General features: G+C 42.2%; 1 protein-coding gene across 1 annotated transcript; it reads left to right on the top strand.

Moving 5' to 3' along the window:
- The first annotated feature begins 3,159 nt into the window (after nt 1–3,159).
- Nucleotides 3,160–14,699, top strand: CPOX (coproporphyrinogen oxidase). Its single transcript, XM_075594048.1, has 7 exons — nt 3,160–3,816; nt 4,853–4,996; nt 6,014–6,124; nt 7,495–7,636; nt 9,582–9,800; nt 12,269–12,373; nt 13,145–14,699. The coding sequence occupies exons 1-7, from the start codon at nt 3,183–3,185 to the stop codon at nt 13,230–13,232; spliced, it is 1,443 nt and encodes a 480-aa protein (XP_075450163.1). The 5' UTR covers nt 3,160–3,182; the 3' UTR covers nt 13,233–14,699.
- Nucleotides 14,700–20,697: the final 5,998 nt, after the last annotated feature.

Raw genomic sequence — 20,697 nt, 5'->3', positions numbered from 1 at the left:
GATTACAGGACACTGGGTGGGAACACCAGACATTGGGCCTGAGGTGATAAGGTTAACAGGTTATGATGTTATGTAAATGTGATGATATTCTCCATGCATGTTAGTAAAGTCATATAGTTAATATATATGCTGTCTACGTGATTATTATTGTGATTGTCCTGCGAGGAACCACTCCCCCTCTGGTGGGAGCCATCGCAGGTGGAGGCGCTGTACCGAGAAGATGTTGTAAGTGATCACCCCTAGTATAATTACCCCAGGTTCCCCGTGGCGGAAGCTCAGCCCTCCTGTGAGCCAACAGGTAATGCACCACACCTATGGTAACACCGTATGTTCCTTGCACCCACATCAAATCTGCGATTGGGGGGGGGAATACCCGTTACACACCATTGATAACATTTCTTCTAGTTGGCGAGCAAGGTGTTTCTGTGTGTTTTTTTAAATTAAGTTCTATCCAGACAGCTCAATTAGCACATGTGAAGTTCATTAAAACAAATATTAAAACAAATGGTATTTCCAAACAGACAATTGTCCTACCCAGGTGTTAGAAGTTGATTTTACTGAGATACTGTAGGCACAGCAAAGGGTGATTTGGAGAGACAGGATTCAAAGATGGTTTTTACCTGAGAAGGAACCCCAACCCTCTCTAATAGAGTGTCTGAGATCAGATGCATTGTACATTTTTCAATATGTGGTCCAATTTTCAAATGGTATACAAAGGTACTGTATCCAGGGTGGCATGGATCAAATAAAATGCAGTTAAACAGTCTGTCTGTAATATGAATCATTTCTATATTTAGAATTGAAAAATTAAAAAAAGGTAACAATGTGCATAAATCATGCTATTACCGGTATGAGGGTCCAATACATACTCCACTAAGATAAAGCATTAATCTAACTTTGTAGCAACATAAAAAGTAACTCCAGAATGGGAGAAAGATTGAATTTGGCTTATGACCAGGGTTCGACAAATTATGAAAAATGCTACTAGCCAGACAAAAAAATGACTCTGTCTCAATCCCCCCCTCCCCAATTTTTTTTCATTGCACTTTACTGAACGTACACTCCCTCTCTCAACCCCCTCCTCCTTCCGAGTTAGACAGCGGGTGGCGGCAGGAGAAGAGCATTGAGACCATGTGAGCGGCACAGGAGAAAGACCCGGAAGTTTTTACCGACTTCTGATGTCTGTCGCTGATACAGAGCAGCTCCTCTCCAGCCGTTCTCCTGCTCCACTCACATGGTCTCAATGCTCTTCTCCTGCTGCCGCCGCCCGCGAACGCCTCTGCTCCACTAACATGGTCCTTTTCTCTCGCGCCAGCTGTCCTCTTCCGGTGCTGCTCCACTCCCGTGGTCTTCAGTCCTCATCTTCTGCCACCGCCTCGGGCCGCCCTTCTCTCCAGTTGCCAAGATCAACTTGTCAAGGGCGAGCAGGCGAGTGTATTTGTCGAGACCTGCATATGACCAACAATTTTAAGAAATTGGACCTCTCAAGTGGTCTTTCAAGTTGTAGTGGACTTGCGGTCAGATGTACTTCGGCCTCCGGGTTCAGAAGCTGGCTACACCAGACAATCTTGCTTCCCGGGTTCACACTTTGGTCTGACCGTATGGGGCGTTCTTTGCATCCATGACTGCTCTCCAGCTTTTTTCTTTGCATCAGGCCCAAATCAATTAGGAAAACACTTCAGCATGCGTCCATGCTATTCAACATCATTTGTGCGCCCAGACTGGAATATTGTAGCTATAGCTACTTACATAGGAAATGTAAGAAAACAGTAGATGAGATGGTTACAGACTGTGACACACAGGGAGTTAAACCTTGGGATGTCACAAATTATGCCCTTTAGCCGTCCTATTGCCAATTTGAGATTAGCAGTAGAGCTGCATAAACGTGGCCCTTGTCCCATGATTGGAATGACTCCTGAGAGCTGCAGCAGAAAAGGACTTCTAGTGTCACTGAATCAAGGCATTTTTCTCCAATTTTACTCATGTGAGACAGCTTGTAATTTCGGCACTGTCAAGAGGGGGAACTATGACGTACGTAATAAAATAAGATTAAATTGTATGTAGCAGGTTCCCCCTGGGCTACTAATCTGCCCTGCCTAACACATAAGCCCTGGTAACAGCGCAGTCAGTGTTAGAGTTAATCTCGACCATCTGCAGTAAACAACTCCCTAGAAGTGACGACTGTGGTCCAAGGCGAGGTACCGCCCATAATAGGGGTGGCGACCTGAGACCCTCCCCTGGGCACAAAAATGGGCCAAATGAGTGTGAGTTGTGGAAGTGTGGAGCTAGGGCTCTGGTTCACCTTCCATTCCCTCCCTCAGGGGAGTGGGAGCATATACCCCATACTACACCAGGGAGTATGGGTCAGTGATAGGGGAGCACTGTCCAATAGGAATGCTCCTGCTCCGGTCACATGGTTCCCTGGCTTCCACCGGCATCAGCTGTGTGCTGTATTCTTGCTGCTCCCGCCGGCTGAACACGGACGTCTGCTGCTGCTCCAGATGTCGCCGCGGTCTTCCTCGCCGGTCTTCCTCACCGGTCTTCCTCACCTTCTGTCGCCGGCTGCAGTTAAGTGTTGAAGTATTTTCAGCTACTCTGAAATTACCCGCCGCCGGTTCCGACCTGGTCCCGGTCCCAACCCCATGCTGCCGGGTCCGGGTAATTTCCGGGTAGCTGAAAAAGTGCCGGGTACCAGGTAATTACCCAGTGCTCGGTACATCCCTAGAAAAGATATTTTTTTTAACATGAAGAAAGTTCCCTTAGCTAACACAACTCACACATTGGTCCCGATATATGACGTTTAATATTTTGTTGTAGGAAAAAAAATACTAGCAAGGATGAATATCTGCATAATTGTTGTGTGCATTTTCTTGCAACCATAATGGGCCACTTACTATGCTATGCTGTAGGACACCCTGCAACCGATTCACGTAAGTGGAAAGTAAGGTGTCTACCATTCCATTGCCAGGAGCTCTTATATTGAATAGCATCACTTACCAAATATGTATTTATTTATCAAATGTTTTACCAGGAAGTAATACATTGAGAGTTACTTCTCGTTTCCAAGTATGGCCTATGTTAATTAATTATTCTGCTTTTGGAGCTTACTATTTTCCACTGGATTGTGTTTAATAGGAATGTGCAGTAGTACAGTATTTAGCAGAGCCAACGTGGGTGTCAACATGTTGTGCAAAGTTCCCCTTTCAGTTATTGATTATTACTACAAGTCCCAGCACTCCTTGCAGCAGACCCCGCCTCTGTGCCCTGATCTGGAGACGTCCTCTCAGACATATAGGGGCGGACACCTACGCTGGTGCCGTTTCTGTGCATGCACTTTGCTCTCTGCCAGTGCCCCAGTGCCTGCCCCTGTCTCTGCCATGTCCTTGCTGCTGGTGTCCGTGGCGCGGTGCGGCCGGGCGCTGAGAGGCAGCCGGGCGGTGTCCCGTGCACTCACCGCCCGCAGTCTGCATGGCTCAGCCAGCAGCGCCCCGGGCAGATCCTCGCTGCTCGTGGCCGGCGGGGCTGCGCTGGTGGCCGGGCTGACAGCCGGGTATAGCCACATGCTGCGGGCGGACATGGTGCCCAGGAGCCCGGCAGAGCACAGCCCGGGGAAGGATGGTGATGATGTGGGGAAGCGGTGCGAGGGTTTCATGGCCCCGCCGGTGACTGCCTTGCACCAGCTGCGGGCGGACAGGCAGGATATGAAGACCCAGATGGAGCTGCTGATCATGGACACCCAGGCGGAGGTGTGCCGGGCACTGGCAGAGGCAGATAAGGAAGCGACCTTCACTGTGGACAGGTGGCTGAGGGAGGAAGGTACATGCACATACATGGGGGCTGGGACTAGAGGTGCCCCCTCCCCCCCCACATACATGGGGGCTGGGACTAGAGGTGCCCCCCCCCCCCACACATACATGGGGGCTGGGACTAGGGGTGCCCCCCCCCCTCTTTCTTTATATATTATAGTAATGTATGTTACTCATTTGTACTGTATGTACACCACCCCAAAATATAGTTCCCGTGCACATACCTCAATGTTATTGTGTTGCCGGAACAGCAATGGGAAGAACTTACAATATGGATCAGTTTTCCCGTAAAAACACACACGTTTGTTTAAAATAAATCCTGTATGATCAATATGCACAATGAGAAGCAATACTGCATAAGTAATTTAAAAGCAGATGCAGCAACATTTCCCCATACAATCTTGTTGAAGGTTTTACCCAGTCAAGGCAAATACTTTGGTTGATAATTACATGACAGGCCTGGAGAGTCAGATTCATTCAAATCAAATTGGTATGAATGAATAGAACAGAGACATCAACATGTACCCATTACACTTTCCACATACAATTTAGCGGGTTATGTACAGAACAATGATTATATTCCCACAGGAAAATTCTAATTTAGCACCAATCTCAATGGGATGGCAATGGTAAGAATAAGTTAACCGAGTGTGAAAGCCATTCACTTAGTAAAGTAACGACTGAATGTAGCCTCATAAAAAAAAAAAAACATCATAATTAGCCCATGAAAGTTTGAATAACATCTCTATGTACAAGACCATGCTTTAGAAATAACATTAGGCAGCTGTCATCTAAATTGTAAACCTTTTCTTGTAACAGAATGGTAGGAGAATTAATTTGTATACACACACTGTAAACAAATATTACTCTATACAACTCTGTCTCTATCAATTTTATATCAATCTTACAGAGAGGGCGATCTGTGGAATGACTAAGAATCTCATGTTACGATGCTGATCATTTTAACTTGTTTTATTCGGTTCACCCCTTTTTGTTATTTTCTTGTATGCAGGAAATTAGATGAGCATTTTCTTGTGTTGTCACAGGTGGGGGTGGCATCAGTTGTGTGCTGCAGGACAGCAATGTTTTTGAGAAAGCCGGTGTCAATGTTTCCGTGGTCCATGGCCACCTTTCAGAGGAAGCCATACTGCAGATGAAAAGCAGAGGGAAATCCCTTAAAACAAAAGACGGTAAATAATTAACCTTTTTCTTAAGACCTTGTTAATATCATGACAATGTTGTGATTACAATGGTATAATGGCAACTGAGAATGGGTTGACAGTAGTATCCATATGATAAAGTAGAAGAAGAAGAATGCATCAGGTTAGGTGCATTTGTTCCTTCAGCACCGAACAGGTTAATTAGGATAGTAATTAATGCAACTTAATTTGTGCTTATGCGACTTATTCTATTTATATTAAACTTTTCTAGTTCTGTTTACTTCTATTTACTTCGTGTGCGACATATGCTTGTATTTGGTAACTACTAAGGCACGGATGGCCAACCTGTGGCCCGAGGGCCTGGTGTGGCAATTCAGTGCTTCATGGGGGGGGGTCGGGTCGCCCACTATCCATGTCACTCCCTCCACAGGTCACGACCCCAGTTGTACTGTGTCAGGTTATAACCCTGTGTCAGTGTATAGTGCCATCGGTTATAACCCTGTGTCAGTGTATAGTACCATCAGGTTATGTCCTCTGTCAGTGTATAGTGCCATCAGGTTATACTCCAAACTATACACCGACAGAGTACAACCTACCGGTACTACACACTGACGCGGTCAGGTTATGCTGTGTCAGTGTATACAGGTTTGAATTCGTTTTTTCTTATTGTGGCCCTTTGACAATGAGACAGGTATATTCTGGCTCCAACTCCCAGCCAGGTTGGCCACCCCTGTACTAAGGGTTTTGAAAGTGGGCGTTTTTGCTGTTACGGTGGCTGTGAGAGGCATTCGAATTTTCCAAGAATGTATGAAGCTACTTTGCAACTCTTATAGCACGAGTGATTTAGGATCAGTATGTGTCAGGAAAGAGATACAGGCATGTGTGTTTATGCACGTTTAAACACACACACACACACACACACACACACACATATATATTGTGTATTTTAGTATTTAGAATATGTTATGATTTATTTTCTATCTCAGAAAAGGAAAGTGAAGTGGTTGTTTGTTTTTTTTATTTATTTTAATATAATTTTCTCTTCAGGTAAATTACCCTTCTGTGCCATGGGTGTTAGTTCTGTTATCCACCCTAAGAATCCTCACGTTCCCACTATCCACTTCAACTACAGATACTTTGAAATAGAAGAAGCAGACGGTAAGGACACAAAGATCTGTTTGGAGCACTGTATTATTGTCAAAGCTCTTTGCTCTGAACATCTGTTCCAAAAAAGTGTTGCAAGGGGCAAACAATTCAAATTATGTTATAATGCCACTTGACTTAGGGAACCATTGCTGTACAGCACAAGGGGAGATTCACTAACCTCCAATATGTTAATTGCCACTTAAGTTGTGCTAAAACCCTTATTGGAGGACAATAAATCTCTCTGTCATTTTGTGTATGTTCCTTTCGCTTATATTCTTGTTACTTATGCTCTAGTGCACGGGTGCTCAACTCGGTCCACAAGTCTGCCCCTTGAGGACTGGTATGAGGAGATATGCAAATTGTGGCCCTGTAAGAATCTAGAACAAAGTTTTTGCCTAGACAAGAGAAAAGAAGACCCTATATTCTAGCACTCGTCTAAATTGTGAGGTAATATTGTAGTAAACATAACCTTTAATGGTAAATATGATGTAAAATAATTGGTGGAAAACCTGATCTCACAAGCGAACAACACACATATAGGTAGTTAAAATGGTATTAAATGATAATAGGTCAAACTACTGAGCTCTAGGCCTGCTTAAGGTAAGCTGGCTGATATAAACAGTGGATGTAAAACTATACCTAGGGATGGTATAAAGGTAAAGTGGCCCATCCATTACTACTTGGTGTCATAATAACCTCAGAGAAAAGGGTCACCCTCTTTATTTCAGTATTCTGTGGATAAAATATCCACAGAGTATTAAATGACACAAACCTACTACTACAATTCAGCTGTCATGGTGAGATGTGATGCTTAATTGAATGGTCAGAGGTTAATTCAAGTGAACATTAAGAGCTATTTTATGGCACAATCATTTTTATTTAATGGTTGTATTTTAAGTTATTTTGGATTTTAAATTAAGGGAAAGTCATTGCACATTCACAAGGATAGTGAGCCATTTGTCAGAACACGTACCCGAGCTCCCTGTGCTTTGTACATACATCCTTTGGTCCATGGACATTACATTTTACCTGTGTCTGTCATTTATGCTGTTGCTGCGCTATTCTAAGGAAGAAAAGACAATATTATTAAACCATGAACTGACAATCGTACAGTGCACAGTTCTGCGTTCTGGATGCTGAAGTATACACCAGGGTGGGCAACTCCAGTCCTCAAGGACCACCAACAGGTCAGTTTTCTGGATATCCCTGCTTCAACCCAAGTGGCTCAGTGGCTGTCTGCTACTGACTGAGCGCCTGTGCTTATGTAGGGGTATCTGGAAAACCTGATCTGTTGTTGGCCACCCTGGTGTAGAACCATAACGATGTGAAGTGTGGTTTATTCTAGGCTTATTGTAACTGCTGTGCTACTCCCTTTCTGAAAGGTAACAAGCAATGGTGGTTTGGAGGTGGGACAGACCTCACCCCAACATATCTGAACCAAGAGGATGCTGTGCATTTTCACCAGACTTTGAAGGACGCATGTGATAAACACGGCTCCGGGCTGTATCCCAAATTTAAGAAGTGGTAAGTATTTCATGGTTGTTTATAAACCTCAAGGTTTGAACAAAGAAAATGCTATAATTTCATAAACATATTTGCCCAGCTTCACAATGCAGGTCTAGCATCTTATGATGCTCCTAGATTACTGCTTTGACTTTTTCAATAAGTTTGCTGGCCCTGCACATCTTTAAACCAGGCTTTGCTTTAAAAGCTGCAGGTATCATTTTAAAGGGATCCATGTTAAAGTGGATAGAAGCAAAAAGTGACAAATTCTTAGTACTCAATTGCATGTCATTACCCAGAATCCCTACTGCAGTAGAATCGTTGCGCAATTTATGGGGGTAAGACCAGTTCCGAGACGTGAATGCGCACATAAGTTTTCTTTATCATTACAGAAACAGATTGGTTACTGTTAAATTAGTTGTTAACTACCCATTCATAATGTAAAAATATTTAGTCTTTGAAACGAAGGGATGTGTAGGTTTGTGTATAAATCTTTTCCAGATAATATTAATGTTCATTTTTTTTTTTTTTTAATGCAATGGTGCAGTGTAAGGTAATACTGACTAATTCGTTTTGGCAAATAGTTACAACTTTCTTTAGGTTTCTTTCTGTTTTTAATGCAATTTCTTTGATTTAAGAATGCAGATTAAAACAAACGTCATTTCTATCTGCATATTTGATACTGATTTCAATAGATGAATTCTTCTGAAACTTCAAGTTTATTTTTTATAGTTAACATGGAATCATTTTTACCTAGTAATAGAAGGGGAAAAAAAGTTTGGCGTTTAGAAATATATGGGGGGAAAGCGTTTTTGTCCACTTGTATTAGCACTGGGTTTTGAAACGAGTGAACCTTGTTCAGATCCTCTTGCATCTCCTTATCAACATGGGCAGGTCACTTATTCACCCTGTGCATTAAAGATTACATTTTAAGGGACATGTGCTTGTGCCTAATTAAGCTCCATGTACACCGCTGTATTTATTCCAGTGCTATTTAAGAGAACAATACACTGCCTGGTTGTGTTGACCTTACTGAACATCACTATCAGAACCAGAGTTACTCTAAAAATACTAGAAATAAGTGTTTCTCTTTTTCTTTTTCTTTTTTTTTAAATCTTAATTTGTCAAAGTATTTTGTGAATAGACCCACGAATTACTAGTCAAACTGACTGTGTGTTTTGAAGATTTATCTTATGGTAAACATAATGGCCGTCTTGCTAACGGGGCTGCCTTTTCAGAAAGATTAAACCAGCGTGCTGTAGCTGTGTCTCTGTGCTTCACAGATAAAGAGGGCGGAGTGCCTCAGAACACATGAAGTCCTGGTCACGTGGTCTCTGATATCACAAGGCACTTGTTTTATTTATCTTTGGGGGATCTATACTAGTAAGTGCGTTTGTTGACCCCTTACACTGCAACTTTTAGCTAAGTTGCTGAGTATGTGTGCTATCACAGATCCTGTACTCCCAAAAGGTACCAGAGACCTCCGTCTCTGAAGCGGTATGCTGCATTTGCAATAGTGGAGCCACATTTTCATTCCAGATATTTTACTGACGTTCTAGTGAAGTTAAAACTCTCATAACATTTTCTCCAACATCTAAAATGTATTTTATATGTAAAGATTAGCACTGGACCCAAGACTAACCACAAAACTGAACATTATTTATTTGGTTGAATATGTGAATATATATTTTTTTGCAACGGAAATGGTATTACATTGCTCCCTAATTAACTTCTGCTTTTGTACAAGAGAACATTACATTAATTAGCAAAACAATGTGTTCTCTCTCTACCCCAAATACGTGTCGTTGATCCCAATGTATCCAATGTGCCTCTTATTTTATAGTTGAGTTCTCCCTTTACAGGTCTTTCCAGCACTACAATGGTAAATACACGTTATTTTCCCTTGTCATTAGGGTACAAGACTGTATGTATGTAGCCAATGTAATAAAGTGGTACATTGTTTTAGGTGTGACGACTACTTCTACATCTCGCACCGTGGGGAGCGCAGAGGTGTTGGGGGCATATTCTTTGATGACTTGGACTCTCCATCAAAGGAAGATGTATTTCAATTTGTGCAGAGCTGTGCTAAAGCTGTTGTGCCATGTTACATCCCTATAGTGAAGAAGCATTGTAACGACTCCTTCACTCCAGAGGAAAAATTATGGCAGCAGTTAAGAAGAGGACGGTGAGTAATGACTCTGTGTATAATCTGGAATTGTTTCGTCCCTTCGCTCGTTCAGAAACCAGCATGGGTGCTGGTCTGGAATTTTTTATTAACAAAAAGATTGATCTATATAGAGTTTCCAGGTGAAAGTCTTTCTGTCATAATCATCATTTTATTTATTTTCCAATCCTAATGGCACAAAAATGTAAACGTCCCATGGCTAATACTAATTTGCCCATGAGCAAGGAAATCTTCAGCAATCATTAATATGAATTTGTCATTTGAGGAAGGCTCTTTCATCCCCAGGAACGTCAGATTAATGAACATTTATTGTGGCTTCGCTCAGGCAGTTATTTACTGTATGTGCAGTGGCAAATATTGTGTACCATTTAATCTGTTTTAGTAGTAAGGAAATTCTGCCATGTGTATGTCCAATGCCATTTTAATACCGAGTTTGATAGAAGCAAAGTATATACATTTCTGTCAATCCATTACTTTTTCCTTTAGCAAAGTCACTACAGTAACTCATGGTTACTATTAGTACGAAGTGCCAGGGCCTATAATTGAATATCTTTTCACTATAATTTAATCATCCCCACATAATGGGGGGGGGAGGGTGTGCTTTGAGACCCCCCGCCCTGTCTCACTCTTACCCCCTCTCTTCCTCGCTCTCCCCTCTTCCCCCTCTTCCTCACTCCCTCTTACACCCCCTATCCTCCCCATCCATGAATTACCACCCCTCACTCCATCCTGCTCGCTCAATCCCCCCTCGCACTCATTCCCTCCTCTCCCCCCGACAACACACAATCCCCCCCCCCCCCACAAAATGCATACGAAACTTCCACCCTCAAATACATACAAACACCCATCCCCACCATAAATACAAAAAAAAAACTCCCATCCCCCCTCCCCCCAAATACATACATAACACACTAACCTTGGGGATGGTCTCGGGCCTCTGATGCCCCGGTTCTTCGCAGCTGCTGCAGGCCTCCTGCTGAGCTTCCCTCTCCCTCCCATACTGTAGCTAGCCTTCCTTACTCTCCAGTGGCGGGACTCTCTCACTCACTCACTCACGCACTCACTCACTCTCATGCTGGTGCGATGCAGGAGAATGAGGGAGGCCCGCAGCTGGGTATAGCCAGGGCCCGGCTGCAGCCAGAGGATTGGCAACCGGAAAAAACTTGGGTCCAACCTTCCAGCGCCGGCTGGGTCCCCCGAGGACACTGGTCCCGGCTCTGTCGGTGGTCGTGTCCCTGTTGTATTATTATTGCTGTATGGCCATGGAATTATTATATTTTGTTTGACATTTTAACTTTAGTAATGACTTTCTATTTTCACTGGTCGGGTGGCTTAGTGTACGTTGATGAATGTTAATATTTAATTCTATGTAGTTTGTGGAGGGACACGGTCATTGTAGTGGGTGCGTCTCATAAGCAGCACCTTTTGTGGGCCTCCCACTAGATACCATTAAATAATTGACATAAGAAGGCAAATTGTGAAGGGCACAAAGTTATATCGCTGGGTTAATAAAGCGGCAGTTCTTCTCAATCTTATTTGTACTGTCACAAAACATGCTTGCAATGTTTACATATTCATTGATAGCATAAGCTTAAAATTGTGTAGTCCCCACAAAAATAAACATTTGTTAGGTGAGGCTAATTCTTGACTTTGGTGACATTGTGTTTTTGCATCTGATATAGAAGTCCCAGTTGACAGATGAGTATAACCATCATACTATACATATAACTCCCCTTACTATAAAATACTGTGCATGTTGCTCCCTTCCTCTTCAACAGCTCCTTTCATAAATTCCGCAAGCCACTGAACATTTTGTATTTTGCAACATTAGCCACGTAATACTGTTTAACAAAAGTATGTTAACTGTACTAGGACATTTTCCTTTTCATGTCAAGTCTTTAAACATGAACAATAAAGATGTTATTCAATAATTCTAGTGCAAGATAAATGTATTGGGTGATGAATATTGTTTTATTTTTTTTTATTTTATTTGTCCTAAAATCTCAATTGTTAGTCCAATCTTTCGAAACTTCTACTCTTCCTAAAAGGTGTTTTTATTTATTTATTTTTAATCACAGACCCATATATTTATCCAGCTGTGCTATACCTTAAGGCTATGGCGGCGTGTGCAGAGACTACATCCGCGGTCTGTAGGGGGGCAGGGCCATGACGGGGGGTGCTGCCAGTGGCTGCACGCCAACCGCGTGACAAAATTCTTGTCTTCCCTGCTGGCGTATGCGTCACAACACTTTGTGCGCCCACACACACAGGCACTGGGGCCTGCCCCATAGAGGGCTGTGGTGTGTGGCGCGTGGTGTGTGGCGCCATGACCACTGTGGACTCAGCCTAAGGTGTTTCCCAGCACCACAAGGCCCCATGTGACCATTTATCAAGCTTCTGGTTGCTTTGTATATTTGTCATGCTAAATGTCAGTGTTTTTTTTTTTGTTTTGTTTTTTTTTCTTGCAGGTATGTGGAATTTAACCTTGTATATGACAGAGGGACAAAATTTGGTCTAGCAACACCAGGATCCAGGATTGAGAGTATCCTCATGTCCTTGCCACTGACTGCCAGGTAGGTACTATTCATGTAGCAAATATGTTCTTATCAAGCTTTAAGTATTGGCACAAGCCAGTCCCCAGTGTTAAAAACTGTCCAAAAGATGTCACCAATGTGCCAAAGTTTCATAAACTTTCTTCATTTTGCTGTGCCTTGCTTCCTGTGAGAATTTTCAGCAACATATAAAAATTCTTTCCCTTTTTAAAAACAATTAAAAAAGTGTGTTACTGTGTAAAAACTACCCCAACACACATGATCCAGAGATCTATGTGAGACACTTCCTCATTTATGATCAAGGTTTGTATGGGAACAAAAACTGAAGTTCTAACCTTCAAAGTAGAAAAGCTTCTGTTTTGTGAAACATGGCAGATCTTCATCACAAATAATATCCCTGTGTAGTCTTCATCTTTTATGGGGTGTTATTTACCTGAAGGGCTCAGTTTTGAGTCTACCAGTGGTTCTCAGAAATTTGTAAACATTAGATGTGAGCACCTGGCCATATTGGATTATTACTAGAATTTTATACTTATTTAATTGAATTTTATTTATTATATCAATATTCCCTAATTCGCTTTTAATTGATGGTACTGGGTTTCTCCAACCCTTTTCTCTGTTACCTCAGCCTGGTCATGTTTTAAGTGTTGCCAGCTAATCGCATACTGTATTCACATGTAAGATGAGAGGAAACGTGTTTTGGTAATTCATGCTTTTTAAACTATGTGTGACTAGCGTGTCCCGGGGAAAATCTCTCTCTGCAATTGTTTAACAGTATTGTATTATTTTTAGGTGGGAGTACATGCATACACCACCCCCAGACTCCAAGGAAGGCGAAATCCTCAATGTTCTGCGCCAACCCAAGGACTGGGTGCACTAATTATCTGAAAGACTTTACCAGTCTGAACAGCAACAAGAAGCAAAACTATGGATTCTCGGTTGTGCTGCAGGATGGCACTATTCCTCTTTGTAATGTGCCTTAACTGATTTGTTGCTGGAGTGGACTACAATAAATTGTTTCACCACTTTGCTTCTGGAAGCAATATATTGCAGGTCTCTTCAACAGCGACCTTTTTCTGTAGTCCCGATTCCCCTGATTGTCTCCACAATCTCACTGTGGTGGTGTTTACTATTACGTGACTGATGATAAGAAATATTTGATATGCTGTAGTCTTTGTTGACCAATTGTAACACATGTTTCTGGGATCTCCTCCTGTTAATGTCTCCATTTTAGTTGCAGTGAAGGAGAGTTCGTGTGACTAGCAATTTATGGTCCTTGGGAATACAACACTGAAATTGGCTTTAAGAAATGTTACATCAACAATAAGATCTCTTTAAATATCACTTGTTTTCCAGTAGTTGGTTCAGACATTTGGTGCGTTCTCATACAATATAGATCACATTTTTCCTGAAGTTAAATGTAGCCGTAATTGTGCAAATGACTTCTCTATCATTCAGGAGATTGCCATTCTAAAAAGTTTTCTGCATCTTTGTTCAAAAACTCAAGACTAGTGTCCACTCATCTCACAGAAAAATCACCTTTTATTAATTTAAGTTCCATTGTAGCTCAGAATTTAAAATCCCAAGTCTGGAGGATACATAATGAATCTTTAGGCGTTTATTAATGATGTGTGTATATCCCCGTGCATATGCAGAATAGCCATCCAGGGTAAAAATAGGGCTGCTGTATATTTGGGTACTACGAATATTTTGTCTTTTTAATGTGAGATAAAGATATTCCAAAATATTGACAAACGCCTTTAACTTACATTTAGTAATTTAGGTTTCTGTTTAGTGCTGTGAATACCCCATAAAACGCGTCAGTTACACTAGTAGCATTATGTTGACGGGTTGGATGGCCACGAGCCTCCTATGGAACATCAAAATTGCTTTATCAAAGTCTGTTTGCAGTCATAAAATGATTGCCTGAAATTAAGTGTTGGAAAAGCTGGTAAATTCCAACACTATATAAAAAAAAAGTTTCAGAAAGGTAGATTTGATGTGTATGGAAACGATGCATGTTTTCTAGTATTTTGCAAGTTTATCACAGATCTGGGTATTTCTGTTAAAAAAAAATGTTTAATATCCTGCAAAACCCCATCCTTAGGGATTTGCCCAAGTTGGAACTTTCTTTTTAGTAATCACTAATGGGGTTCAAAAATCATATGTTCTATATCTCGTTTTCATATTTTGGGTCATTTTTATTTGACAAATATGAAATATTAAATCATTGGTATACATTTCTCTGATTCATATTTTTTAAATAAGATACCACATGGGTTTTATACTTTTTGTATTTATTTAAATTGGCAAAATACACCTTTCCAATAAAGTAAATATTTTTGAATTTTTTTTGTTTTCTTCCTAAAGACACGGTGTGAATTATTTTGTTAATAGAATGTTACAGGGGGAAAATAACCAATGTTGATTGTGCCAATGTTCAGAGTGAAGCTGGGTGAGCCAGTAAGGCTCCTCTGACATACAGGTTTTTTTTTTTTTACACTTTATTGGAATACTCCACCAGAATTAACTCTCCATGCTCATTCACCAATTTGGGAGGGACCTGCAAAGCAGGTGCAAGTTATTGTGGTGGCGATCTACTCTTGGAGTAAGTGTTCTGTCCCAATCTCACTGTGGCAAGTGAGTAGAGACAGGCGACTTAACTCAATCCCATATACCAAGCAAGGGGAAGCTTCTTATTTGCTGAAGTGTTTATTGGGCACAACACAGAAATAAAAGGGGGAAAAGATACTGAGGAACACTCTGGGATGGGAGCAATGCAGAGGAAAGGGGGACTAGAATGGCAAATGGAATAGCACTAGGTATAGGGATAGCTAAATAATATTGACTTTACCAAAGGATGGGTGAGGTGTGACTACTCACAATGGCTGCAGGGTTCAAAGAGGAAGTGTGCTTGCCGATACAAGCAAGAAATCAGGCTGGGACTGCACCAAGTGTCCAGGAGAGGGTGTGCAGCCCACTCACAAAGGAGTAAAGGGAAGCCAGGAAGGGGAATTACATTTGTAACAATATCAACACTGAATAGTGACAGCAGCGACATAACGGAGAAACCATACGGGCCAGAACAGTCAGAGTAGAAGCAAGATTGACCTGTATATTTATTACACCAGTGACCAGCATTGCCCCCGTTTTTGTAGTTTTAGTTCTTAAATAAGACAAAGTAATGTACTTTGTATCCCATGAGGCATGCCTAATATTACATTTTGGACTAGTGAATTATTATGTAATAAAGATATACCATTTCATTTTAAATTTATTGTAATAGTAAGCTGTGGACTTGCAGGTTTCTTATAAAAAAAATTTTTTTTTTTTTTATCACCAATAAAAAGTATGGAGGTATAAACCAGCTAGTATTGTGTAGAATTTTACATTTCTACGTGGAGTCTGTTTAATCAGAATATAAGCGTTGTTAGGAAGGTGGAAACCAAAGCATCTTTTTACTTCAGGTGTTTAGGAGTTTGTACCCTAAATAAAACCGCTTTCACAACATTTCAGGAAGTGTGTTGGTACAGACTTTTGTTTTATCATCATCATTAAGCCAGATAATCATCTTTCACAAACCAGCATGTGGGCTCATAAAAGGCTTTATTTATTGGTTTAAAAATTACTTACTTTGGTAAAGTGATTAACAAAAATTAGCTTCACAAGATAGCGGAGTATCAGGCTCAAACAGGATTTTCATGCATATTGAAAGATAGAAGGGGAAAGTCTTCGGTTGCTACACTATTCCCAAGAAGTCTCATTACCAGACATTGAACGATTTTATTTTATTTGCAGATTAATTGCACAATGTTTCGGGAATCGCCCTTCCTCAGGTAGTTTTATGTACATGTAAATTTAACACCTGAAGAAGATTATTCCCAAAACGTTGTGTGATTAATCTGCAAATAAATGTAACAGTGCAGGAGCCTTTTTCAAAACCCAGTTCTAGAATCTCAAGTTTTCAAGCCCAAGTTTTGGAAATGTATTTTCTTGTAAAAAGGTATGTGTAATTCATCTCTGAGGGCAGTCCTGGTAATTCGATTAGCCAGGATGTCTGCATAGAGATGTTGAATCAAAGGGGAGGATGGGAGTAGCGAGGTGTCGGATCATTTGGTTGAGCGGGGAAACTAGGCTCCCCGTGGGGGAGACTCTTGTTCTCTGAGACACTGTGGAGCCTACCCAGCGGGAGGTGTGGGACTGGCAAGGGGAAAGCTGTTGCTCATAGACCCGGTTCCCATTGGCCAGTTCTAATTTCCTGCTCAATAACTAGAGGTATATCTGGCACACTTTACTTGTACAGACAATCAGCTGCCGGTGCTCACTGGATCAGGGAATGTCCTGCACGTCCTATGTAGTAACACGATAGGAGAAAAGATCCTGGCACTCAGGCTTTGCAAAAAGATGATTTATTTACAGCCAAAAATCCAACGTTTTGACTACTTCGCAGCCCTCGCCTTGATAAAGACTGCGTGGCAGTCGAAACGTTGGATTTTGGGCTGTAAGTAAATCATCTTTTTGCAAAGCCTGAGTGCCAGGATTTTTTCTCCTATCTAATTTCCTGCTCACCAGCTACCTGAGCCCCTCGGTACGCCCCCTCCTCTGACTAGTGCGCCCAGCCCCCTGTCTATGTGTGATGGTTGCACTATGATCCGTGCGTTGGATGGTCGGCAGTCCCTGTTCCATGTTAGACATAGGACACAGGTGTATGTAAGGGAACTGCCCGATCAGAGAAGGCTCTCAGACTTAGACAATCTTGGGACTTGGTCCAGAGAAGAGTGGCAGGCTTTTCAAAGGTGCTTTGCTCGCAATAGCAAAGCACTAGGCATTGAGGTGCCAGAGAAGCCTAGCCAAGCTGAGGACAAGTTCTGAGGAACGATGGTACTTGCTACAGGCTTAGTCCAGTGATGCGGCCATCTGGTGCTCGGCATAGAGGTGCCGGAGCAGCCTGGTCAAGCGGAGGATAAGTGCTGGGAGCAAGTTCTCGCGTCCAAGTTCTGAGAATAGGACGGAGCTGAAACCAGCGGGGAGAGCTCGGTGGCTCTCCTGAAACGAGTACCATGTGTTCATAGACATGGAGCGGACAGGGTAAGCCTTCCTGAAGCAGGCAGTTATATATAACTTGTCATGATAATATCATGAGATATTAAGTATTTTAATCCCATTGGTGCTTAAGGGGTTATTGATCTACAGTTTGAAGTTAAAAATACAAAATTTGGGGTCTGGCTGGTCATGAATCTGTGGGAGATATATATATATATATATATATATCTATATATATATATATATATATAGTTATATATAACTTGTCATGATAATATCATGAGATATTAAGTATTTTAATCCCATTGGTGCTTAAGGGGTTATTGATCTACAGTTTGAAGTTAAAAATACAAAATTTGGGGTCTGGCTGGTCATGAATCTGTGGGAGCATCAAAGGGACTTGATTGAAGTTGGGTACGAAAAGTACAAAGAGAGGTTTTATGGTATGTTATCACCTTTTACAGGCCTACTGGTAAAAACTGATATTTTGTACAGATAAGGATATATGTTCTGCCAGAGAGGGACTCTGACATGGACAGGAGGTTTTTCAAAGGATTCTCTGCAAGGGGTTTATGGGTGGCATGGGGGGCGTGGCTAAGAAAGTATTCAATATGAGAGCGACTTTATTAAAAACGAGAATATCCTGTGATGTCATCTCTGCATAATAAGAGTTACAAATCTTTAATCGTGTCACTGAGGGGCAGGTTCTGACACCACACACTATATTTAAGGGATCATAAGGAACAGATATTAATTTGTCGCTTAAATGTAGGATAAAGATTTGCCGCGTCCGCCATGAGTGCCTGAATGCATTGATGTGACTCACGTGTGTGTAAGTATGATTTAAGGAAAGTTATGAATACATTTAGATATTGAAAAGGAGTTTAAACGTAATTTGGTGGGAGGTTTTTTACTCTGTCGTAAAACTGTAAATCTCAAAGCTGATTTACGACAGGGGCTGGGTTTATGTTGTTGCAATGGGGAAAATAGTCAATAAAGTCTGTCCAAAGATTATGAAAAATCAGATGTCTACAGAGGTGTATTTGGAACCAAATACGGGATATCTCATTTTCTCTTGTCAGTGAACCCTCTGGGAAAAAAATATGACATATGGTGATGCATAGCGTTTTCTTTTATGTTATATCCTTTTTATTTTGAAAAACTGTTCCACCTTTTATTGTAACTGTATGTTCTTATAATACTTTTTTCTCTAATCCAAGCACTGTATTTTTATATACAGTATATTAAAACATTTAATAAGTAATGCTTTGGGCTCTGAATGAACTGTTGCCCACTCTGGAGAGAGTATTTACATGTTCGGACACATTTTGCTACAACGGATTTTTGGTGTGTTAAAGTGCATAGTTTTTTTCTATAATCAACAGAGACCTGGGACCCTCACAATTATTAATATTACTACTTTGATTTGTATTTCCCGGGTGATGACAGTGTATAGATATGATTGCAATTAGTAAGGGTTAATAGTAATTCATTGGAGGTACCTTGCGCAGGCGAAAGGTGAGTTAGCTAGAGTAGCCATGTGTATTAACCATGGTTGCATATCTGTCACGTGCCCACTTGTGTGCTGTTCGTGACGGTCGTATATGGGGACGGATTTAGGAGAGATATAACTCATTTGAGGGACCATTGCAAAGGTGAAGTGTGGGGCAGCTTGCGAGCTGTGTATTATTCCTTGTCTCGTATGCAGGCCGCGGGCTCGCAGGTGTGGCAAACGTGACATAACCTATAGAAATTTGTGCCGCTGTTACGCACTCTCTGACTAAGGCTGAGTCCATAGAGGGGGAAGCTGCGCTCCTCCGCGCTGACGCTGAGGCTCGCCTGCTCGGTCAGGAGGGATTCCATGGACTGGCAGGCAAGTCAGCGTGGGTGATCGGGAGGTAGGGGAGGCGGGGCACTGACGTTGCTGGGCCAATAGCCCGCTAAGCGCCAACGTCACGGCATCGGCGTCATGACGCTGCTTTGCGCTGATTGGTGTTTTCAGCCGACAGCACGCTGAGAAACAGGTTCTGCTGTCGGCTGAAAATCCCAGCGCCTCAGCACGCCTGCGGACGCTCGCGGGAGCCCCCTCTTAAGACATCCTCATTGAGGATGCTCAGCGCGGAGCGTCCGCACGGCTCAGCGCGGCTCCCCCCTCTATAGACGTAGCCTAAGATAAACAATACTTGCAATCCCCAGACACCTCGGAGGGAAATATTAAAAAAAAAAATATATCCACACAATACACCTTTCTGTTCTTAATAAATACATTAATAATAATATTTGACAGCTGTACAGATAGCTGTGGGAAAAAAAACTAGTGTTAAGTAGAAACTTGATTGCAACATAGAAATATGCAATATATGTTATACTAACTAGGCCCTTCATTTTCAGATGAGTATTAAAAGCATGAACCGCTACTGCATTTCCAGGCTCTCTGGCAGTTGAAGGGATAATTGCTTTGCTTCTAAAGGGACCTGCAGTGTATTGATGCAAAATGCTTTGCAGGTCCCTATGGCATTGAAGCAGGGTTGCCACATTCTACTGGTCCAACCCGGCAGGGGAAAAAAAATCCCTTGCTTAACGGTGTGGTGTGGTGGCGTCTCCCAGCATCCTGCTGCAATTACCCCTCCAACTGCAGTGAACATGGCTGCGCGGCGTAAAATGACGCAGCGTTGCCATGGCAACCGGCCGCTATGTGATGTCATGACGCTACGTGTCGCCACATTGCCATGGCAATGTGACGCCGCGTAGCCCCCTGATGTCATGTAGCGTCCGGTTGCCGTGGCAATGTGACGCCGCGGAGCCTCCTGATGTCATGTAGCGTCCGGTTGCCATGGCAATGTGCATCATTTGACGCTGCGCAGCCATTATCACTGCAGTTGGAGGGGGAATTGCAGGTAAATAACGGAGAATGCAGGAGACGCCGCCACACCGCACCCCGTCGCCATCCGGAGATTTACAACGGCAATCAGTAGCCCGGAGGTAAGTGCCCGAAACCCAAAGTCTCAGGGTCAACCCCGGAGTCATGGCAACCCTGCACTGAAGTGGTTAAAATAAAGCTTTATGGCTGGTTTAAAATCAATACTTTTGAATACCAGGTTCTGGAATAACTGCCCTGCATCTGAAATCAAGGACATTTTAGGTAAAGACAAATATTTGTACCTTTCCTAAAATATATTTTATTTGGGGAATGTTTTGCTACCATAGATCAGAAGCAGCAGTGTAAATTGCTTTGCAAAATGGGGTTGAAATGAAAAATAAACAGGACAGGAGTCATGTGACACCATTCCATTCCCTCTGTC

The sequence above is a fragment of the Ascaphus truei genome, chromosome 3, assembly GCF_040206685.1.
Source record: "Ascaphus truei isolate aAscTru1 chromosome 3, aAscTru1.hap1, whole genome shotgun sequence".
Taxonomy (NCBI): Eukaryota; Metazoa; Chordata; class Amphibia; order Anura; family Ascaphidae; genus Ascaphus; species Ascaphus truei.
Note: the sequence above shows the minus strand (reverse complement) of the source record. Positions and strands in the feature narration are given on the sequence as shown.